Below are 24,019 nucleotides of genomic sequence, written 5' to 3' on the forward strand. Positions count from 1 at the left end.
GTGGCCAAAATGTGCCCAAAAAGTTGAACTAATATAAGGGTCCGTGTGTATTTATTTCTGGGGTAGGTCTTGGGGCCTCGATATGCAATTATAATTTCTATATCACTACATCCATATAATAAGCAGTGCTCTTTTTTAGCCGTAACTAACTGGAACTCAGTTTCAGCACTGCTCAGGTGCGTGCTGTTGCAATTGTAAAAGAACAAGGGAGGCCTTTATGGTGAGTTTCTGTACCTCTTTTTCTAGACAAATAGCACAGAAAATAGGAATTGTACTGGTGGAATGTTCTATCATGCACTTTTTAAAAAAATCTGGGAGAAATCTTTTCTTCTGTTTTCTTCAAATATTCGAGTTCTACATGTGAAGATTTCTTTACTTCATTCCCTTTGGCAATGAATCTGTTTTCTATACCATTTACCAAGTCATCCCTCTTAACTCAAAGTCTGTTGAAGTGGCATTTCTTTTTATTTAATTTTCTAAAACATTCAAAGCATTACTCCTGCTAAAACAAGGACAAAAATTAACAGAGTAAATGAATCCAAAATAGTAAAATAGTGAGTACAGAGGAAAACAAGTACCAAGAGATAGAATATGACACTTTCTGAGCTTTTTTGAAGTCTTTTTTCACATCTGGGTTTGAACTGAAACTTCTCGTTTCTCTCTGCAGTTTTCCTCCTCTTTGAAAAGTCTCTGGAGTATGACCTTCATGCTCTCCCTAGATTGAGCCCTCTTGTTTCTCCCAATCAGGAAATAAATCAGTGGGTTAATACTGCTATTCAGGCAGCTGCATAAGAACCCAACAGATATTGGAACAAATTGCATTTTATAGTCTATAAGTGGAGGGAAAAATCTGATTAATAAAATGCAAGTAAATGGGAAAGCTAAGAAGAGGAAGAGGAGGAGGGCAAGGAGGATGGCTGTTAAAGCTTTTCCCTTCTTCCTCTGTTGTGTTCTAAAGTAAACTTTTATAAACAGGACCAGAGTGGAAACAGTCATGAGTGGGAGGCAAAGTATAGCATTCACTAGAAGGTGGTAGAAAATGGTATGTGGTAGAATGTCAAAAATAGAATCAATCAAGTTGATTGCAGTGAGCAGGAAAGAAATGATCCATATTATGGCACTCACAAGGGTGGAAAGGTGTGGTGGTCGGTGGCATCGATGCCAAAGGGGGAAAACGACAGAAACACACCTGTCCATGCTAATGGCTGTCAACAGATATTGACCAGTGTTGTACATGAAGAAAAAAAGAATGGAAACCACTGTTACAATCCAATGCATATAGGGAGGTAAATATAAAAATAACCTCAGAAGATTTATAATGGAAAAAGGAAATAAGCATATGAGGGCCCCAATGTCAGCTGCGGCCAGATGCAGGATAAAGGTGGTGAAAGGATTCCTGTTCATGCAATAGCCAAGAAACCAAATGACAGTTCCATTCCCAATGATTCCAAAAATGCTAATAAGTAAAATGGAGATGGAGATAAGAATTTCTGCTATATGATATGGTGATAATTCATGATCAAAACCATCCTGGGGGGTTAGGAGGTCAGTTTCATTTTCTGCTCCAATATCTTCCAGTGAAGCATTCAAAGTGAACCAGGATCCCAGGCCATCATTGTTCATCTTGCTGTATCTCTACTTTTGAGTATTTTTGGATACTTTTTCTTGTATAGATCTTACTACCAGGAGAAAATAAACAAATGTGGAGTCAGTTTTGGCTATAAAGCTCAACCAAATTTAAACTGAGACACTCAAACAATAGCAAAAGAGACATGCTATAGTGGGAATTCATAACTGATTAACAAACAAACACTTTAGGAATATTGTTTATTGGAATGTTTGTTAAAACTCATCAGTTTCAAAGCCTTAGAGGGGAAATGCAATATTCCGGTGGGTTATGGATCTTTCCCACGAGTAAAAAAATGACATTCACAATATCAGTAAGCATAGTCGAAGTAAGCATAGTTTGTGAATAAAACTCAAGTTGAATTGAGATTACTAAGAAATATGAAATTCAGAAAAAGACCCACAATAGATTAGCCAGACAGCAAGATTTTTACAATGTGTAATGAATTAGACAAACCTTTAGTCCATCCTGCCTAGTACTTTCTGCTCTGACTGGATGTGGGAACCAAAGATTTCTGCCGTCTTCACCAGCCATCCACCCAGTATCATTCTAACAGAACACTCCATGGAGTTAGCTTGTTCCACCTATCAGCCAAAGGTGCACAGCATTGCCATTCAGCTACAGATCCCCTCTTACTTTTGCTAATGAATGACATCAAAATTAGCAATTCTCATTGCTCTCAAAATCTTTGGATCAGCATCCTTCAGGCAAGGTGAGTGGGAGCAGCAAGTGGTGCTGGAATAAGCAGGTAATCAGAAGATTTGCAGAAATTAAGATGCCTCATCTGGTTCTTAGCAAAATGTGTAGGATCCTTCCCATGTGTCTTCAGTCCTGTGTAATCCAGTTGCCGGCATCATGTGATAAGATGATTGTATTCCACATTGGGTCTCAGGATAGCATTTGAAAAACTCAGGAGGAGAGTCTTGCCTTCTAAAGTTCAATGTCCAAATCAGGAACTCTTGAGAAGAGATTGTTTGCAAGCGGTAAGCAAGTCCAACTTGGCTTTGTCCCTCCTGCTGATACAGGAGCCCAAACATGGAAAGTATCAACCTGATATTACTGCATATGAGACTGAAATATGTGATATAGAAGACTCTGTATGAGAATGGTTTACTGGGCACATGTCCTTGACAGTTAAATGCCAGAACATTGTTATCTGCCACCAGTGCTATCTTGCTTGAACTTCTGCAGAAGATAGTTGGGTGTTTCCTGTGAGAGGAGACAGTTAAAAAAGCATCAAACCCAAAAATGATATTATGGGGAAAATAACAATATATGCAGAAATGATATTCGAAAGCATTCCAAAACATTATGGGGGTAATTATTGTTCTGGGTCTCAGACCACATCCGGTTCTCAATCCTTGGGTTCAATCCTTCTGCATCAGTCCAACAGGAAGTTACCGTATTTTTTGATCTATAGGACTCACTTTTTCCATCCTAAAAAATAAGGGGAAATGTGTGTGCGTCTTGTAGAGCGAATGCAGGCTGCACAGCTATCACAGAAGCGAAAACAGCAAGAGGGATGGCTGCTTTCGCTGCGCAGCGATCCCTCTTGCTGTTCTGGCTTCTGAGATTCAGAATATTTTTTTTCTTGTTTTCCTCATCCAAAAACTAGGTGCGTCTTGTGGTCTGGTGTGTCTTATACAGCGAAAAATACGGTAATTCCTCTCTTTTGATACATCAGATTTACTTTCATTAATCACGCGCGCGCACACACACACACACACACAGACTGACTGACTGCAGGAGCTGGGTTGGAAGGCAGTTACCTTTCTCTGCCACCCATCAGGTGCTTTGTGCCATTCTGATAATGAGTGTTACTTGCTCAGGCTGATTTTTGGTTAGCTTTTTATGTGAGCAGCTTGCTTCCTCTCAGTTGCATTAGAGCCTTTGCACATTGTGATGGGTCACTTAGGTTGTGCCAGTGAAAAGCTAATCAGCTTAAGAGGAGCCTGGTCATTGAGCCTAGCATTGAGTGGAAAGTGCATTGTGACATGATATGGAACCATCTCCCCTGTATGCTCTGGTGTTTATTCCAAAAACGTTATTGGAAAGATAGAGATACATTGATATCATGAATCACTTTTGCTAATTGTCACATTGCCCTATAAAGGTGTAGATGGCAGAACTTTGTGTATTTCTATATACACATAGATGGGATCCTCATAACGGAGTCCTGGTTGTGCTCGGGTCCCAAGAGCTCACCTGACAGGGTTAAAATGGGGGGGGAGCAGGAAGTCCTGGCCATTCCCCTGGGATCATGCCAGCTGGCTTTAGCCAATAGCCAGTAGGTTGTGTGATCCCAGGTACTTTAAAAACAGCACTGTGATGCAAGTGGGGCACTTGCATTTGCACGGCTGAACAACCACCCACCCTCCCAAGTTTAGGTAGAGTCTCTTGGCCTTGCTTTGGTTTGGGTTGCCTGTTTTGGAACTGTGGCTGGGTAGGAATTTTTTTCCATTTGGCAGATTGGCTTTAGCCATTTGATTTTTGCCTACCCCTTAGCAAATCTTTACAACTTGTAAGGCGGCGGTTAGGCATTGGCTCAGTTGGATTGTGGGGAGGGGAGGTGCGGTCATCAACAGCCCCTCCAGGAACTGGGTATTCTGTTAAAGGAATCTGGGGGTCCCGGATCTCGTCGAAAGTCCACTTGAGGGGCTAGGGCCATGCCAGGACCACAGGAACCTTGGGGTGAGCTTAGGTTAGTTCTCATCAAGCTTGCTCCCTCATTTGGTTGACCCCATTGGACAATCACCCTGAGAGGTGGAGTCAGTTATAGTGGGGAGTTAATGCCTAAGCCAATACTGCTCACGTGATTGTATTTCAATAAAGTTATGGCCAAAATGTGCCCCAAAAGTTGAACTAATATAAGGGTCCGTGTGTATTTATTTCAGGGGTAGGTCTTGAGGCCTCGATACGCAATTATAATTTCTATATCACTACATCTAGATAATAAGCAGTGCTCTTTTTTAGCCGTAACTAACTGGAACTCAGTTTCAGCACCTCTCAGGTGCGTGCCATTGAAATTTCTGGTGAGTTTATGGTGAGTTTATGGTGAGTTTCTGCAGCTCTTTTTCTAGACAAATTGCACAGAAAATAGGAATTGTACTGGTGGAATGTTCTATCATGCACCTTTTAAAAAATCTGGGAGAAATATTTTCTTCTGGTTTCTTCAAACATTCGAGCTCTACATGTGAAGATTTCTTTACTTCATTCCCTTTGGCTCAAGCTGATTTTTGGTTAGCTTTTTATGTGAGCAGCTTGCTTCCTCTCAATTGCATTAGAGCCTTTGCACATTGTGGTGGGTCACTTAGCTTGTGCCAGTGAAAAGCTAATCAGCTTAAGAGGAGCCCAGTCATCTTCTCCCCTGCTCAAAGTGACTTTTTGCTCAGCAGTGCAGAGTGGACTGCATGTTTTCACCTGATTGCTTTATTCTCATGCCCCATCCTAATCCTTCTTAATAAGTGTTAACGAGAATGATGTGTCAAGGTGAGTCTTTATACATGGTGATTTCAGTTCTTCACCGTGCAAAGGAGTCTAGTGCATGTTTGGATATAGGCTTGATGGCTAGCATTGAGTGGAAAGTGCATTGTGGCATGATATGGAGCCATCTCCCTCCTTTATGCTCTGGTGTTTTTTTCAAAAAAATATTGGAAAGTTGGAGAAACATTGATGTCATGAATCACTTCTGCTAATTGCCACATTGCCCTATAAAGGTGTAAATTTCTATATGCACATAGTTATAATTTCTATATCACTACATCGATATAAGCATGGCTTTTTTTCAGCCACAATTAACCAGAGCTCAATTCCCACACCCCTCAGGTGGGTGCCATGGCTCTTATAAGAGAACAAGGGAGGACTTCATGGTGAGTTTTTGCAGTTCTTTTTCTAGAAAAATAGCACAGAAAATAGGGATTGTACTGGTGGAATTAACTATCATGCACTTTTTAAAAATCTGGGGGAAATACTTTCTTCTGTTTTCTTCAAACATTCGACTCTACATGTGAAGATTTCTTTACTTCATTCCCTTTGGCAATGAGTCTGTTTTCTGTACCATTTAGCAAGTCATCCTTCTCAACTCAAAGTCTGTTGAAGTGGCATTTCTTTTTATTTCATTTTATAAAGCATATAAAACATTAATCCTGCCAAATGGGCAATCCTAGGGGCTTTTAACGATACTCCTGAAACAAGGACAAAAATTAACAGAGTAAATAAATCTAAAATAATAAAATAGTGAGTACAAAGGAAAAAAAGTACCAAGAAATACACCAAGAGATAGAAAATGAAGCGTTCCCAGCTATTTTGAAGTCTTCACATCCGGGTTTGAACTGGAAGTTCTTGTTCCTCTCTGCAGTTTTCCTCCTCTTTGAAAAGTCTCTGGAGTATGACCTTCATGCTCTCCCTAGATTGAGCCCTCTTGTTTCTCCCAATCAGGAAATAAATCAGTGGGTTAATACTGCTATTCAGGCAGCTGCATAATAACCCAACAGATATTGCAAAAAAATCAACATTATAGTCCATAAGTGAAGTGAAGAAACGGATTAATGAAATGCAAGTAAATGGGAAAGCTAAGAAGAGGAAGAAGAGGAGGGCAAGCAGAATGGCTGTTAAAGCTTTCCCCTTCTTCCTCTGTTGTGATCTGAAGTAAACTTTTATAAACAGGACCAGAGTGGAAACAGTCATGAGTGGGAGGTAAAGTATAGCATTCACTAGAAGGTGGTAGAAAATGGTATGTGGTAGAATGTCAAAAATAGAAGGAATCATGCCGATTACAGTGAGCAGGAAAGAAATGATCAATATTGTGGCACACACAAGGGTGGAAAAGTGTGGTGGTCGGTGGCATCGATACCAAAGGGGGAAAACGACAGAAACACACCTGTCCATGCTAATGGCTGTCAACAGATATTGACCAGTGTTGTACATGAAGAAAAAAAGAATGGAAACCACTGTTACAATCCAATGCATATAGGGAGGTAAATATAAAAATAACCTCAGAAGACGTATAATGGACAAAGTAAATATGCATATGAGAGTCCCAAGGTCAGCCGCAGCCAGATGCAGGATGAAGGTGGTGAAAGGATTCCTGTTCATGCAAAAGCCAAGAAACCAGATGACAGTTCCATTCCCAATGATTCCAAAAATGCTAATAAGTAAAATGGAGATAAGTAAAATGGGGATAAGAATGTCTGCTGTACGATATGGTGATAATTCATGATCGAAACCATCCTGGGGGGTTAGGAGGTCAGTTCCATTTTCTGCTGCAATATCTTCCAATGAAGAATTCAAAGTGGACCAGGATCCCAGGCCATCATTGCTCATCTTGCTGGATCTCTACTTTTGAGCTACGCCTTGTATTGCTCTTCTTACCTGGAGAAAACAAAGAAATGTGAAGTCAGTTTGCGTTATAAAACTCAATCATATTAAACCGAGAGACTGAAACAATAATAAAAGAGTAATGCTATCGTGGAAATTTATGACAAACAAACAAACATGCCCTCTAACATTCCTCAGATGAAAATAGGGACATTTTTCACTCCTCTCCCATTGACCCTCCTTGACCCCCTTTTTTTTGTCTCTCACATAGCATTTACTAACTTAAGGACAAGTGTCACCAGCAGTAAGCTGTTTATGGAAAAAAAGAAGAATTGTAACAGAAAAATAAAACACAAGTTAAAGTGAATTCAAGCAGCAAAATGAGAGCTATGAGAAAGAGAGAGATTTGCTGATGAGCCTGACACTGAGATTCTTTTTTTAAAAAAGTAATGTTGTATCCCTACTGTAGAGGAGTTGTGGGGCAGATTATTGGTTTCCCCAGCCCAGTATTCTCTTCTCCAGGGATTCAGCCTGGAGTTTTCTGCCAGCAATGCATGTACACTTCTGCCTTTGGTTCCCCTTCCAATTTTGCAAATGAACTGTGTCAACTTGAGACATTCACATACCTGTGAGCAACTGTTGATCAGCAGTCTAAGAAAATGGTGAGTTGGAGGCAGCAAGAATCACAAAATCATGTGCTGGAATGAAGAGGTAGTCAGATGATTAGCAGAATTGACTACAGCCCCAAGGAGGATAAAATGGATGTATCACCAAGCTCTCCGCAAGATGTTTAGGGCTCCACCCATTACTCTTCATCTGTTCTTAAGCAGTTTGCCAACATCCTGTGGCAAGAAGAATTTTGTTCATTGGTTGTCAAGAAAGCTAATTTAAGAGGAGGTTCCTGCCTCCAAAGTCTTGATGTCATAGAGAAGCATTCTTGTGAAAAGTGAGTAAATAAGTTGCAGGGAACAACTGGTGAGGGGAAAAACTACAGTGCGTGGGATTCTTTGAGTGGAATGATATGCTTTGAATGCATGGTGTGTGTGGAGGCCCACAGGTGTAACTATGGAACATGGAAGGGTGCTGGGTGGGCTTCTGTAAGAGAGGGAAAATGGAGAACCAGGTGGGACAGGAGAACAGAATGGAATGGTTGGATAAGATGTCTGAAACATACATATATGTAAAGATCTATGTAGAGTAAATAACATGGCACATTCTGGTTAGATCATTTTCCTTGTTCATATTTTGGGCTTGTCCACCTTCCACCAGTCCCATTCCAAAAAGGCACAGTTTCACGCAGTTTTCAGACACCGATGCAAGTGACCTTGCCTTTGCTGTGCAGTTTCCCCTGAAAAATACACTCTTTGCCTCTGAATTGGAACGAACAAAAATCTGTGGAAAAACCCAATGGTCATTTGTTTTGATTCAGCAGTAAAGAGAGGATTTTCCTAGTGGGAAATGGAAGGCCAAATGAGGTGTGGAGGAGCCCTGAGAACCTGTTTTTATATATCCCAGTGGATGTTAGAGAGTCAGCCATAGACATAAATGGAGACATTTGAAAATTTGTATAGTTTGAATTGGGCAGATATGGCCATTATCTATTTTCACAATAAATATGTTAATTAAATAGCTGGGGAAAATACACAAATGGAGAGGGGACCCTCCAAATTTATCCATTACTCATTGTGGTCAATAGGATTTTGGGAAATGGCAGAGAAGAAACAGGGAACTGATTACTTGAAATACTCACCTATTGTTCCAGACAAAACCCTGGACATTTGCCTCTATGTTCCAAGTATACATTTTGTATTTCTTTGGATTTCAAGCATGGGCAAAGTGCATCTAACAGTGCTGTTCGTTCTGCCACTAGTTCCTCTTTTGTCTTCTTGCTTGCAACGTGGTTGCAAAACTAACCACCATTTCTCATTCTGATACAATCTGAATTTAGCTGTTAAGTTTGGAACAGAAATCTGATAACAGATGTCACCGAGTTGTGCCAGAGCACTAAGAATAAGCATGCGTAGCTTTTGTTACTATTTATCCAATTTTGTTCCGTATAGTAACACATCTTGGTCTGTTCCTAAATCCACATATCAAATACACAAACAAACCAGTCAGTCATGGTTCACATATGGAAAACCAACAATGATATTTTAATCTACAGTTTATTGTGTCCTAATCTGCTCTCATCCATGCTCTCTAATCACAGAATGCATATAGTAAAGAATAATAGGAATGTCATTTATGTCACAAAGGAACTGGTATCTCTTCAAGGGTATTCCTCCTGCATGCAGACCTCTGCTACCCTATTATGGTTCCCCTCTTGCTTTTACAAATAAACTGCATCAACTTGAAACATTTGCATACCTGTGAGAAACTCTTGATCAGCAATCTTCAGAGATGGTGTGTGGAATGCAGAAGGAAGTAGAATATCCTGTGCTGGGATAGGTAGGGGGTCAGAGCATTTTAAGAAATGAATGTAGCTCTAAAGAAACAGTAGATGTTTTATCAACCTTCCAGCTAGATGTTCAGGACTCCACCCAATAATTTCTATCAGTTCTTTTATCTGTTCTTGTCAATATCATGAGGTAAGATCCACCCACATTGGTTATGTGGTTAGGCGGTACCTACGGGACCGCCTCTCCTGGTATGCCCCACAGAAAAACTTACGGTCTGCAAATAAAAACATCCTGAAGGTCCCAGGCCTCAGAGAGGTTAGGCTGGCCTCAACTAGAGCCAGAGCTTTCTCGGCTGTGGCACCAATCTGGTGGAACGCTCTGTCACAAGAGACTAGGGCCCTGCGGGGCTTGACATCTTTCCGCAGGGCCTGTAAGACAGAGCTGTTCCAGCAGGCCTTTGGTCAGGGCGCAGCCTGGCCCCCTCCTCTGGCAATCTGCACAGGGTCTTGCTTGCTGGTTGCCATCAATTTGTTTTTGATTGATTTTATGGTGAAAATGTTGGATTGTTTTGATTGTTGTTAGCCGCCCTGAGCCTAGCTTTGGCTGGGGAGGGCGGGGTATAAATAAAATTTATTATTATTATTATTATTATTATTATTATTATTATTATTATCAAGATGGCTGGTGTAGGAGAAGCTTCTTAACTGCATTCAAGGTTGTATCAAACATAAGACACATCAGAAGAAAATGATTCATAAGGACAAGCCCTCCAGAAAGGCCAACTCTTCAGCTTGCTTTTATGATGTGTTTTCTTCTTACGATGTGCCTTGTGTTTGATATCTGTTTGTTGTACTACAGAAGCAGGATCAGTGGGAAGTGGAGGAGAGGAGGGTGGGCTTACGACAAATAACTTTCTGCTCAGCTCTGCTTCCTCACTTCACACTCTCTGTGTCCATCTCTCACATGGGGAAGGGTGAACTGCTCAGCTCTGAATTTGCTTGGCTGTCCAATCTATCCAACATTCTGGTGTGAGAATCATTCCCCTTCCTCACCATTCAGACCTTCTGACAGCAATCCCCAATTCTATTCACAGGATTTCCAGGATGTTTCCAGGACGTGCAAATTAAGAAATAGATTTATAATAAGATATTGAGTTCAGAGTAGAACAAGCACCAAGAAATATAAGAAGAGATAGAAATTGAGGTTTTCTGGGGGGTGAAATTTAATCAGCTTTTTAATAAATCCTTTGCGTGTCGAGGTCCCCAATCCACCCCCCAAATAACTCACAACAGACCCGTAATTTTTGTTTAAGATTTTTGGAATGATTTTGGCCACAACTTTATTCAAATACAAACCGTGAGTGGTTGTTTAGGCATTGGTTAAGACTATCTGTCCCCCCGCCTGGGGACAGAACTGACTTCCGGGCACCACCGAAAGACAGTGCGGGGGAAAGCAAGTCGGGGAGGCATTGGAGCTGAGTCACAGACCCTCAACTCTCACCTGCCTGCTCCCCGAAGGCTTGCCGGCCCTAGTCCCATTCCAGGGATTGGACAAAAAGATGGCAAGCCCCAGGATTCCTTTAACAGAATTCCCTTTCCGCAGCAACCATCGAGGGGCAGGCACAGCCTATCCTAACCCCTCCTCCACCAGATTTATAACAAATGCCTAACCACAACCTTACAAGTTGTGACGATTTGCTACGCAGTAGGCAAAAAGCACCCAGCCAGCCAATTTGCCAGGTGGAAAAATTCCTACCAGGCCCCTGCTCAAAGGCAGACGACCCCATGACAGGCATAGCAAGGTCAACGCAACAACCCCTTACTCTAGGGCGGGTGGGCGGGTGATCCGTTGCACGCAGCAAAAGAGAAAGTACAAGGCTGCGTGCAGAGTATTTAAACCTTTTACCCCTCCCACCAAAATTGCAACATAACTTTTACCCCAGCAACCCAGTGAACCAATCACTGCCCCAGGCCATCTTTAGAGACCCTGCCTGGTAACAGAGGGGTGGCTCAGTAGACCCCACCGCAACACGTGCTCTCCCTGAAGGAGAACACGCTTTGTGTTACAAAGAAACGGATCAACAGGGAATGGTACATCTGTTGTCTCCACTTTCAGTTCATAGTCTTTTTCACGGCTTGATTCTTTTTTGCAGTAGTCAGATCCGGGTTTGGACCTGAACATCTCTCTTCTTTCTGCAATCTTCTTACTCCTTGAAAACCCTCTGGAATATGACCTCCAAGATCTCCCTTGACCGACTATGTTTCTTTCTTCCAACCAGGAAATAAATCAAAGGATTAACACTGCTATTTAGGCAGCTGCATAAGAGCCCAAGAAATATTTCAGTATCATTTCCATCTTTACCGGAAAAACGGATTAATAAGCTGCAAGTAAATGGGAAAGCTAAGAAGAGGAAGAAGAGGAGGGCAAGTAGGATGGCTATTAAAGCTTTCCCCTTCTTCCGCTGTTGTAATCTAAAGTAAAATTTTATAAACAGGACCAGAGTGGAAACAGTCATGAGTGGGAGGCAAAGTATAGCATTCATTAGAAGCAGGTAGGAAAGGGGATTCGTTGTATTATTATTATTATTATTATTATTATTATTATTATTATGTGATTTTATGGGAGCTGTGCGTGGAGGAAGAACTGTGAGGGGAGAGATTCCATCAGGCAAGGCCTCCTTCCACGTGCCTTGCTCTACCCTCTGCTTCTCAATGTGTACTGTATTGTTTTATGTACAGTGGCTTGCCGTTGCTTTATTGATTATAGTTTAGATATTATTGTGACTGTTGAGTGGATTTCTGTTTAATTTTTATGTGTTGATATTGTTATCATATACTATTCTAATGATTGTTGAATGTTACTTTTTTTGATGGAGGTTGCCTATTTTAAGGTTGTGTTTTATTGTCACATTTTTGTATTGTTGTGAGATGTGCATTTTTTGTTTCTTCAGCTTGTAAACCGCCTTGAGTACTGTAAGATAGAAAGGCGGTATACAAATTAAAAACGACGATGATGATTACTCTATCCTGCCTAGTACTTTCTGCTCTGACCGGATGTGGAAACCTGCTGTCTTCACCAGCCATGCACCTGGTAACACAATACTCCATGGAGTTGGCATGGCTCACCTATCTGCCAAAGGTGCACAGCATTGCCATTCAGATCCCCTCTAACCATTGCTAATGAATGACATCAAAATTAGCTATTCACATTGCTCTCAAAAACATTGGATCAGCATCCTTCTGGCATGGTGAGTGGGAGTAGCAAGTGGTGCTGGAATAAGCAGGTTATCAGAAGATTTGCAGAAATTGTTAAGATGCATCATTTGGCTCTTAGCAAGATGTGTAGGATCCTGCCCATGTCTCTTCAGTTCTGTGTAATCCATTTGCAATAATCATGTGATAAGATGATTCTATTCCACATGGGTCTCAGGATAGTATTTGACAAACTCAGGAGGAGATTCTTGCCTTCTAAAGTTCAGTGTCCAGTCAGGCACTCTTGAGAAGAGAGAGTTTGCAAGTGGTAAGCAAATATCTTTATTGATTAGAGTGTCATCTGACCCATTAACAGAAAGAGTAGCTAATTAATTCCTCTCTTTTGAATAATTAGATTTACGGTACTTTCATTAATCGCGAGCGCGCACGCACACACACACACACACACACACACACAGACTGTAGGAGCTGGGTTGGAAGGCAGTAATCTTTCTCTGCCACCCATCAAGTGCTTTGTGCCATTTTGATGATGAGTGTTACTTGCTCAAGCCAATTTTTGGTTAGCTTTTTATGTGAGCAGCATGCTCCCTCTCAATTGCATTAGAGCCTTTCCACATTGTGGTGGGTCACTTAGCTTGAGCCAGTGAAAAGCTAATCAGCTTAAGAGGAGCCCAGTTAACTTCTCCCCTGCTCAAAGGGGACTTTTTGCTCTGCAGTGCAGAGTGGACTGCATGGTTTCACCTGATTGCTTTATTCTCATGCCCCATCCTAATCCTTCTTAATAAGTGTTAACGAGAATGATGTGTCAAGGTGAGTCTTTATCCATGGCGATTTAGGTTCTTCACCATGCAAAGGAGTCCAGTGTATTCATCAAGATATAGGCTTGATGGCTAGCATTGAGTGGAAAGTGCATTGTGGCATGATATGGAAACATCTCCCCTGTATGCTCTGGTGTTTTTTTCAAAAAAATATTGGAAAGTTGGAGAAACATTGATGTCATGAATCACTTCTGCTAATTGTCACATTGCCCTATAAAGGTGTAGATTTCTATATGCACATAGTTATAATTTCTATATCACTACATCGATATAAGCATGGCTTTTTTCAGCCACAATTCACCAGAGCTCAATTCCTACACCCCTGAGGTGGGTGCCATGGCTGTTATAAGAGAACAAGGGAGGCCTTTATGGTGAGTTTTTGCAGCTCTTTTTCTAGAAAAATAGCACAGAAAATAGGGATTGTACTGATGGAATTAACTATCATGGACTTTTTTAAAAATCTGGGGGAAATACTTTCTTCTGTTTTCTTCAAACATTTGAGCTCTACATGTGAAGATTTCTTTACTTCATTCCCTTTGGCAATGAATCTGTTATCTATACCATTTAGCATGTCATCCCACTCAACTCACACTGTTAAAGCGGCATTTATTTTTATTTAATTTTCTAAAACATATAAAACATTTATCCTGCCAAATGGGCAATCCAAGGGGCTTTTAACGATACTCCTGAAACGAGGACAAAAATTAACAGAGTAAATGAATCCCAAATAATAAAATAGTGAGTACAGGGGGAAACAAGTACCAAGAAATACACCAAGAGATAGAAAATGAAGCTTTCTGAGTTATTTTGAAGTATTTCTTCACATCTGGGTTTGAACTGGAACTTCTTGTTCCTCTCTGCAGTTTTCCTCCTCTTTGAAAAGTCTCTGGAGTATGACCTTCATGCTCTCCCTGGATCGAGCCCTCTTGTTTCTCCCAATCAGGAAATAAATCAGTGGGTTAATACTGCTATTCAGGCAGCTGCATAATAACCCAACAGACATTGCAAAAAAATGAACATTATAGTGTATAAGTGAAGTGAAAAAACTGATTAATGAAATGCAAGTAAATGGGAAAGCTAAGAAGAGGAAGAAGAGGAGGGCAAGTAGGATGGCTGTTAAAGCTTTTCCCTTCTTCCTCTGTTGTGATCTGAAGTAAACTTTTCTAAACAGGACCAGAGTGGAAACAGTCATGAGTGGGAGGCAAAGTATAGCATTCATTAAAAGCTGGTAGAAAATGGTATCCAGTCTGTAAAAAATAGAAAGAATCGAGTTGATTGCAATGAGCAGGAAAGCAATGATCCATATTGTGGCACACACAAGGGTGGAAAAGTGTGGTGGTCGGTGGCATCGATGCCAAAGTGGGAAGACGACAGAAACACACCTGTCCATGCTAATGGCTGTCAACAGGTATTGACCAGTGTTGTACATGAAAAAAAAAAGAATGGAACCCAATAATAGAATCAAATGCATATAGGGAGTTAAGAATGACTCCAGAAGATATATAATAGAAAAAGTAAATAAGCATATGAGAGCCCCAAGGTCAGCCGCAGCCAGATGCAGGATGAAGGTGGTGAAAGGATTCGTCTTCATGCAAAAGCCAAGAAACCAGATGACAGTTCCATTCCCAATGATTCCAAAAATGCTAATAAGTCAAATGGAGATAAGTAAAATGGGGATAAGAATGTCTGCTGTACGATATGGTGATAATTCATGATCAAAACCATCCTGGGAGGTTAGGAGGTCAGTTTCACTTTCTGCTCCAATATCTTCCAACGAAGCATCCAAAGTGGACCAGGATCCCAGGCCATCATTGCTCATCTTGCTGGATCTCTACTTCTGAGCTTTTTCTTGTATAGCTCTTACTACCAGGAGAAAATAAACAAATGTGGAGCCAATTTTAGCTATAAAGCTCAACCTATTAAACTGAGACAAACAATAATAAAAGAGACATGCTATAGTGGGAATTAATGACTGATAAACAAACACATTAGGAATATGGTTCACAGGAATGTTTGTCACAACTTATCAGTTTCAAAGGCTTTGGGGGGAAATGGAGTTTGCCGATGTGTTGTGGATCTTTGCTCTGAGTAAAAAAAATTACATTCACAACATCAGTAAGCACATTGTTTTAGAACTCAAATTCTCCTCTTCTGCTCTCTGACTCAGCCTTAAGATCAGAAACTAACCTCTTGTGTCATGGACATTGGTTGGTTGGGTGTTGGAGAAGGCGAGTGTGAGAAGGAGTTGAATAGCTCTTGTGATTCTGGAATGAATTGGGAAGGCATATGTAATTTTATTGTTGTTAAAATGTGATTTTGAACAAAAGTGGATAAATAAAACTCAAGTTGAATTGGGATTGTTAAGAAATATGAAAATTAAAAAAACAAAAAACCCCACAATAGATTAGCCAAACAGCAACAGTTTTATAATGTGGAATGTATTAGACAAACCATTACTCTATCCTGCCTCGTACTTTCTGCCCTGAATGAATGTGGGAACCAAAAATTTCTGCCGTCTTCACCAGCCATCCACCTGGTATCCTTCTAACAGAACACTCCATGGAGTTAGCTTGTCCCACCTATCAGCCAAAGGTGCATAGCATTGTCATTCAGCTACAGATCCCCTCTTACCTTTACTAATGAATGACATCAAAAGTAGCTATTCGCATTGCTCTCAAAAACTTTGGATCAGCATCCCTCCAGCATGGTGTGTGGGAGCAGCAAGTGGTGCTGGAATAAGCAGGTAATCAGAAGATTTGCAGAAATTGTTAAGATGCCTCATCTGGTTCTTAGCAAGATGTGTAGGATTCTGCCCATGTGTCTTGAGTTCTGTGTAATCCAGTTGCCAGCATCATGTGATAAGCTGGTTGCTTTGTGTCTTGGGTCTCAGGATAGCATTTGGCAAACTCAGGAGGAGATTCTTGCCTTCTAAAGTTCAGTGCCCCAAGCAAGCACTCTGGAGAAGAGAGAGTTTGCAAGTGGTAAGCAAGTCCAACTTCTCTTTGTCCCTATCTGGAGAAATATCTTTATTGATTAGAGTGTCACCTGACCCATTAACAGAAAGACTAACCAATGTATTCAGAGAGTAATCAGCTTGCGGTTGGTTCTGCTGGGGAAGGACGTAGGTTGGGGTGGAGAAATATATCTGAAGAACAAAAAAGAGAGTCCTGCTAGATCAGGTCAGTGGCCCTTGCAGTCAATTGTCCTGGTCTCACAGTGGCCAAACAGATGCTTCAAGGAAGCTCACAACAGCTTCTGAACACAATAGCACTCTCCTCCCCCGTGATGTTCTGCTGGCAGGCCTTAATCACCTTAAGTTTCCAACCCCCTTGGGACAACTTTGACGTGTATGGGAGGCCAATCTGCTTTTTTGGGTGAGGCATGGGCACACTTCTGTCCGATCCCATATGCACCAGTTCTTTACAGCCTCTATTTATTGATATTGAGTATTCTTCATTCCATCTTGGTGACAAGGGAAAAATTAATTCTCAGTCTGAATAAGGCTGCAATTTAGCCAGATCAAGGGATTGTGTGTGTGTGTTGTGTGTGTGTGTGTGTGTGTGAGAGAGAGAGAGAGAGAGAGAGAGAGACCTACTGCATGCGCCTTCCATCAGGTTCTCAGCTTTTTCTACACTCACTCATTCGATATCCCATTCCACTGAGTTTTCTTTGGGTTGTTCTGGTGGTTTTATGCCTTTTATGCAAATATGGGGAGTATCAACTCACTATTACTGCATAAGAGATTGAAATATGTGGGATAGAAGACTCTGTATGAGAATGGTCTACTGGGCACATGTTCATGACCGTTGAATGCCAGGACATTGTTATCTGCCACCAGCGCTATCTTGCTTGAATTTCTGCAGAAGATAGTTGGCTGTTTCCTGTGAGAGGAGATAGTTACAAAAGCATCTAACCCAAAACTTATATTATGGAGGGAAATAACTATATATGCAATAACGATATGCAAAAGAATTCCAAAATATTATGGGGGTAATTAAAGGTCTGGGTCTCAGACCACATCCAGTTCTCAATCCTTGGGTTCAGTCCTTCTGCATCAGTCCAACAGCAAGTTCATACCTCAATTTTGAAACATTAGATTTTCTTTCATCAATCATTCCGAAGGCAATGTTTTGCTGCACAACTGAACAACATCTAAAATAAAATGAAGATAATGCACTTTGGAGGTCATCTATTTTAACCCCCTGCTCAATGCTAAAACCCTGTGGTCACCCTGAAATCAGTAATCCACATTGAATGCCAGATGCATCAGTCCTTTAAAGCCTCTCCCCCCACTTTTTTTTCTTTTTTTTTGGAGTACTCTTCATTCCATACTGGTGACAAGGAAAAAATAAATTCTCTTTCTGAATTTGGTCTGGCAATCTAGCCAGACCAAGAGATGGTCTCTCTCTCTCTCTCTCTCTCTTTCTCTCTCTCTCTGTGTGTGTGGGGGGGGGGGAGAGAGAGAGAGAGACAGAGAGAGAGAGAGAGAGATACCTACTGCATGCCCCTTCTACCTGGTTCTTAGTTTTTTCCATTCAGTCATTCCATATCCCATTCCACTGAATTTTCTTTGGGTTGTTCTGGGGTTTTTATGCCCCTCTCAGTGCTACAGAAAGCATGTCTCTTATGAAATGATGGTATAGTTTTGGATACAGGAGCCCAAGCATGGGAAGTATCAACTTGATATTACTGCACATGAGACTTAGTTATGTGATATAGAAGACTCTGCATGAGAATGGTCTACTGGGCACATGTTCATGACTGATGAATGCCAGGACATTGTTATCTGCCACCAGCGCTATCTTGCTTGAATTTCAGAAGAAGATAGTTGGGTGTTTCCTGTGAGAGGAGACAGTTACAAAAGCATCTAACCCAAAACTTATATTATGGGGGGGGGGGAATAACTATATATGCAATAATGATATGCAAAAGAATTCCAAAACATTATGGGGGTAATTAAAGTTCTGGACCTCAGACCACATACAGTTCTCAATCCTTGGGTTCAAGCCTTCTGCATCAGTCCAACAGCAAGTTAATTCCTCTCTTTTGAAACATCAGATTTACTTCCATTAATCATGTGCACACACACACACACAGAGAAAAAGTGAGTGAGTGAGAGAGAGAGACTGACTGACTGCAGGAGCTGGGTTGGAAGGCAGTTATCCTTCTCTGCCACCCATCAAGTGCTTTGTGCCATTCTGATAATGAGTGTTACTTGCTCAGGCTGATTTTTGGTTAGCCTTTTATGTGAGCAGCTTGCTGCCTCTCAATTGTATTAGAATCTTTGCACACTTTGGTGGGTCACTTAGGTTGTGCCAGTGAAAAGCTGATCAGCTTAAGAGGAGCCCGGTCATCTTCTCCCCTGCTCAGAGGTGACTCTTTGCTTTGCAATGCAGAGTGGACTGCATGGTTTCACCTGCCTGCTTTATTCTCATGCTCCATCCCAATCCTTATTAATAGAATGATGTGTCAAGGTGAGTCTTTATCCATGGCGATTTCAGTTCTTCACCATGCAAAGGAGTCCAGTGTATGCATCAAGATATAGGCTTGATGGCTGGCATTGAGTGGAAAGTGCATTGTGGCATGATATGGAACCATCTCCCCCTGTATGCTCTGGTGTTTTTTACAAAAAAATTATTGGAAAGGTAGAGAAACATTGATGTCATGAATCACTCCTGCTAATTGTCACATTGCCCTATAAAGGTGTAGAAGGCAGAACTTGTATTTCAATATGCACATAGATGGTTGCGCTCGGGACCCAAGAGCTCACCTGAATGGGTTAAAATGGGGGGGGGGAGGAGCAGGAAATCCTGGCCATTTGCCTGGGATCATGCCAGGTGGCTTTAGCCAATAGGTTGTGTGATCCCAGGTGCTTTAAAAACAGCAGTGTGATGCAAGTGGGGCACTTGCATTTACACGACTGAACACCCACCCACCCTCCCTAGTTTAGGTAGAGTTGCTTGGCCTTGCTTTGGTTTGGGTTGCCTGTTTTGGAACAGGGGCTCGGTAGGATTTTTTTCTACATTTGGCAGATTGGCTTTAGCCATTTGATTTTTGCCTACCCCTTAGCAAATCTTTACGACTCCTAAGGCGTAGGTTAGGCATTGGCTCAGTTGGATTGTGGGGAGGGGAGGTGTGGCCATCACCTGCCCCTCCAGGAACTGGGTATCCGTTATACATCCATATAATAAGCAGTGCTCTTTTTTAGCTGTAACTAACTGGAACTCAGTTCCAGCACCTCTCAGGTGCGTGCCGCTGAAATTATAACAGAACTAGGCAGGCCTTTATGGTGAGTTACTGCAGCTCTTTTTCTAGACAAATAGCACAGAAAATAGGGATTGTACTGGTGGAATGTTCTATCATGCACCTTTAAAAAAATCTGGGAGAAATATTTTCTTCTGGTTTCTTCAAACATTCGAGCTCTACATGTGAAGATTTCTTTACTTTATTCCCTTTGGCTCAAGCTGATTTTTGGTTAGCTTTTTATGTGAGCAGCTTGCTTCCTCTCAATTGCATTAGAGCCTTTGCACATTGTGTTGGGTCACTTAGCTTGTGCCAGTGAAAAGCTAATCAGCTGAAGAGGAGCCCAGTCATCTTCTCGCCTGCTCAATGGGGACTTTTTGCTCTGCAGTGCAGAGTGGACTGCATGGTTTCACCTGATTGGTTTATTCTCATGCCCCATCCTAATCCTTCTTAATAAGTGTGAACGAGAATGATGTGTCAAGGTGAGTCTTTATACATGGTGATTTCAGTTCTTCACCATGCAAAGGAGTCTAGTGCATGTTTGGATATAGGCTTGATGGCTGGCATTGAGTGGAAAGTGCATTGTGGCATGATATGGAGCCATCTCCCCCCTGTATGCTCTGCTGTTTTTTTTTCAAAAAAATATTGGAAAGTTGGAGAAACATTGATGTCATGAATCACTACTGCTAATTGTCACATTGCCCTATAAAGGTGTAGATTTCTATATGCACATAGTTATAATTTCTATATCACTACATCGATATAAGCATGGCTTTTTTCAGCCACAATTCACCAGAGCTCAATTCCTACACCCCTCAGGTGGGTGGTATGGCTGTTATAAGAGAACAAGGGAGGCCTTTATTGTGAGTTTCTGTACCTCTTTTTCTAGAAAAATAGCACAGAAAATAGGGATTGTACTGGTGGAATGTTCTATCATGCACTTTTTTAAAAATCTGGGGAAAATATTTTCTTCTGGTTTCTTCAAACATTCGAGCTCTACATGTGAAGATATCTTTACTTCGTTCCCTTTGGCAATGAATCTGTTTTCTATATCATTTAGCAAGTCATCCTTCTCAACTCAAAGTCTGTTGAAGTGGCATTTCTTTTTATTTCATTTTCTAAAACATAAAAACATTAATCCTGCCAAATGGGCAATCTAAGGGGCTCTTAACGATACTCCTGAAACAAGGACAAAAATTAACAGAGTAAATGAATCCAAAATAATAAAATAGTGAGTACAAAGGGAAAAAAGTACCAAGAAATACACCAAGAGGTGTATTTTCTGAGCTATTTTGAAGTCTTCACATCCAGGTTTGAACTGAAACTTCTCGTTTCTCTCTGCAGTTTTCCTCCTCTTTGAAAAGTCTCTGGAGTATGACCTTCATGCTCTCCCTGGATCGAGCCCTCTTGTTTCTCCCAATCAGGAAATAAATCAGTGGGTTAATACTGCTATTCAGGCAGCTGCATAAGAACCCAACAGACGTTGCAAAAAATTTAACTTTATAGTCTATAAGTGAAGTGAAGTAACTGAATGATAAAATGCAAGTAGATGGGAAAGCTAAGAAGAGGAAGAGGAGGAGGGCAAGTAGGATGGCTGTTAAAGCTTTTCCCTTCTTCCTCTGTTGTGTTCTAAAATAAACTTTTATAAACAGGACCAGAGTGGAAACAGTCATGAGTGGGAGGCAAAGTATAGCATTCAATAGGAAGTGGTATAAATAGGTATACCATAGAATGTCAAAAATAGCAACAATCAAGTTGATTGCAATGAGCAGGAAAGAAGTGATCCATATTGTGGCACACACAAGGGTGGAAAGGTGTGGTGGTCGGTGGCATCGATGCCAAAGGGGGAAAACGACAGAAACACACCTGTCCATGCTAATGGCTGTCAACAGATATTGACTAGTGTTGTACATGAAGAAAAAAAGAATGGAAACCACTATTACAATCCAATACATATAGGGAAGTGAATATAAATATGACCTCAGAAGATTTATAATGGAAAGAGGAAATAAGCATATGAGAGCCCCAAGGTCAGCTGCGGCCAGATGCAGGATGAAGGTGGTGAAAGGATTCCTCTTCATGCAAAAGCCAAGAAACCAGATGACAGTTCCATTCCCAATGATTCCAAAAATGCTAATAAGTAAAATGAAGATGTAGGTAAGAATTTCTGCTATATGATATGGTGATAATTCATAATCAAAACCATCCTGGGGGGTTCGGAGGTCAGTTTCATTTTCTGCTCCAATATCTTTCAATGAAGAATTCAAAGTGAACCAGGATCCCAGGCCATCATTGCTCATCTTGCTGGATCTCTACTTTTGAGTACTTTTTCTTGTATAGATCTTACTACCAGGAGAAAATAAACAAATGTGGAGTTAGTTTTGGCTATAAAGCTGAACCATATTAAACTGAAACACTCAAACAATAGCAAAAGAGACATGCTAGAGTGGGAATTCATGACTGATTAACAAACAAACACTTTAGGAATATTGTTTATTGGAATGTTTGTTAAAACTCATCCGTTTCAAAGCCTTAGAGGGGAAATGCAATATTCCGGTGGGTTATGGATCTTTCCTACGAGTAAAAAAATGACATTCACAATATCAGTAAGCGTAGTCAAATTTCTCAACTTCTGGTCTCTGGCTCAGCCTTAAGATCTGAAACTAACCTCTCGTGTCGTAGACATTGAGGGTGGGATAATTGGGTGGTAGAGAAGAGGAGTGTGAGAAGGAGTTGAACAGCTCTTGTGATTAGGGAAACAAAAGCCAGAATGAATTCGGAAGGAATCTGTAATTTTATTATTATTAAAATGTGATTTTTAACAAATGGATAAATAAAACTGAAGCCAAATTGAGTTAAGAAATATGAAAATCAGAAAATGACTCACAATAGCTTAGCCAGACAGCAAGATTTTTACAATGTAGAATGTATTAGACAAACCTTTAGTCTATCCTGCCTAGTACTTTCTGCTCTGACTGGATGTGTAAACCAGATATTCCTGCCGTCTTCACCAGCCAACTACCTGGTAACACAAGAATCCATGGAGTTAGCTTGTCCCACCTATCTGCCAAAGCTGTACAGCATTGCCATTCAGCTACAGATCCCCTCTTACCTTTGCTAATGAATGAAATCAAATTTAGCTATTCACATACCTGTCAAAAGCTTTGGATTAGCATCCCTCCGGCATGGTGAGTGGGAGCAGCAAGTGGTGCTGGAATAAGCAGGTAATCAGAAGATTTGCAGAAATTGTTAAGACGCCTCATCTGGTTCTTAGCAAGATGTGTAGGATTCTGCCCATGTGTCTTCAGTTCTGTGTAATCCATTTGCCAGCATCGTGTGATAAGCTGGTTGCTTTGTGCCTTGGGTCTCAGGATAGCATTTGGCAAACTCAGGAGGAGAGTCTTGCCTTCTAAAGTTCAGTGCCCCAAGCAAGCACTCTTGAGAAGAGAGAGTTTGCAAGTGGTAAGCAAGCCCAACTTCTCTTTGTCCCTATCTGGATAAAAATCTTTATTGATTAGAGTGTCACCTGACCCATTAACAGAAAGACTAACCAGTGTATTCAGAGAGTAATCAGCTTGCGGTTGGTTCTGCTGGAGAAGAACGTAGCCTGGGGTGGAGAAATATATCGAAGAACAAAAAAGAGAGTCCTTCTAGATCAGGTCAGTGGCCCTTTCAGTCAATTGTCCTGGTCTCACAGTGGCCAAACAGATGCTTCAAGGAAGCCCACAACAGCTTCTGAACACAACAGTACTCTCCTCCCCCGTGATGTTCTGCTGGCAGGCCTCAATCGCCTTAATTTTCCAACCCCCTTGGGACAACTTTGACATTTGTGGGAGGCCTATCTGCTTTTTTTGGTGGGGCGTGGGAACATTTCTGTCTGATCCCATATGCACCAGTTCTTTACAGCCTCTATTTATTGATATCAAGTACTCTTCATTCCATCCTGGGGGACATGGAGAAAAATATCTCAGTCTGAATAAGGCTTAGCCATACCATAAGATGTTATTTCTGGTGCTTTTTCGTGGGAGAGAAAAAAGAAAGGAGAGAAAGCCACTTCATTCTATGCCACTCCAACCCACTCTCACACTCATTCAACATTCCAACCCACTGAGTTTTCAGTGGGGTGTTCAGAGGTTTTTATGCCCCTCTCAGAGCTACCCAAATCTACTGAAGTATGCCTCTTATGTAAAGGTTGTACAGTTTTGGCTACAGGAGTATCAACTTGGTGTTACTGCACATGAGACTAATATATACAAATATGTATTACATACTTGCCACATGTGCTTGGCAGTTAAACCCCAGGGCATCATTATGTGCCGTCCAAGCTATCTTGCTTGGGCATGTGTCAGGTGTTTCCTCTCGATGAAGATAGTTTCAATATGTCATGTGAAAAATAACTATATA

At 41.2% G+C, this 24,019-nt stretch overlaps 3 protein-coding genes and 1 pseudogene across 9 annotated transcripts in view; all 4 read right to left on the reverse strand.

Moving 5' to 3' along the window:
• Window positions 1-9,468, reverse strand: part of LOC310682179 (proto-oncogene Mas-like) — a 38,817-nt gene extending 29,349 nt beyond the window's left edge. For 2 of the 3 annotated variants that reach the window (XR_014513761.1, XR_014513762.1), the window contains exons 1-2: window positions 9,311-9,468; window positions 7,570-7,785 (exon numbers count right to left, since the gene is read on the reverse strand). The gene's annotated coding sequence lies outside the window, so the exon portion shown is untranslated. The remainder of the gene's footprint in view (window positions 1-7,569; window positions 7,786-9,310) is intronic. The other variant, XM_083450668.1, reaches the window with a different exon arrangement.
• Window positions 553-23,379, reverse strand: LOC310682181 (proto-oncogene Mas-like). Of its 4 annotated transcripts, XM_083450673.1 has the most exons (3): window positions 22,768-23,379; window positions 6,857-6,997; window positions 553-1,530 (listed from the first exon to the last, which is right to left on the reverse strand). In XM_083450673.1, exons 2-3 carry the CDS (start codon window positions 6,947-6,949, stop codon window positions 625-627), a joined length of 999 nt encoding a protein of 332 aa, XP_083306799.1. In that variant the 5' UTR covers window positions 6,950-6,997; window positions 22,768-23,379; the 3' UTR covers window positions 553-624. The 4 variants fall into 4 exon arrangements, with proteins under 4 accessions (XP_083306799.1, XP_083306796.1, XP_083306798.1 ...); XM_083450670.1 differs by lacking the exon at window positions 553-1,530 and having other exon boundaries at window positions 5,730-6,997; XM_083450672.1 differs by lacking the exons at window positions 553-1,530; window positions 22,768-23,379 and adding an exon at window positions 12,514-12,536 and having other exon boundaries at window positions 5,730-6,989.
• Window positions 13,967-23,422, reverse strand: LOC310682185 (proto-oncogene Mas-like; annotated as a pseudogene). Its single transcript, XR_014515488.1, has 3 exons — window positions 23,367-23,422; window positions 16,004-16,627; window positions 13,967-15,231 (listed from the first exon to the last, which is right to left on the reverse strand). The product of XR_014515488.1 is annotated as a proto-oncogene Mas-like (transcript).
• LOC310682186 (mas-related G-protein coupled receptor member H-like) lies at window positions 20,848-22,890 on the reverse strand. The gene is made up of 2 exons (XM_083450679.1): window positions 22,764-22,890; window positions 20,848-21,961 (listed from the first exon to the last, which is right to left on the reverse strand). Exon 2 carries the CDS (start codon window positions 21,913-21,915, stop codon window positions 20,917-20,919), a length of 999 nt encoding a protein of 332 aa, XP_083306805.1. The 5' UTR covers window positions 21,916-21,961; window positions 22,764-22,890; the 3' UTR covers window positions 20,848-20,916.
• Window positions 23,423-24,019: the final 597 nt, after the last annotated feature.

Source organism: Podarcis tiliguerta (assembly GCF_965153285.1).
Source record: "Podarcis tiliguerta genome assembly, chromosome: 7".
NCBI lineage: Eukaryota > Metazoa > Chordata > Lepidosauria > Squamata > Lacertidae > Podarcis > Podarcis tiliguerta.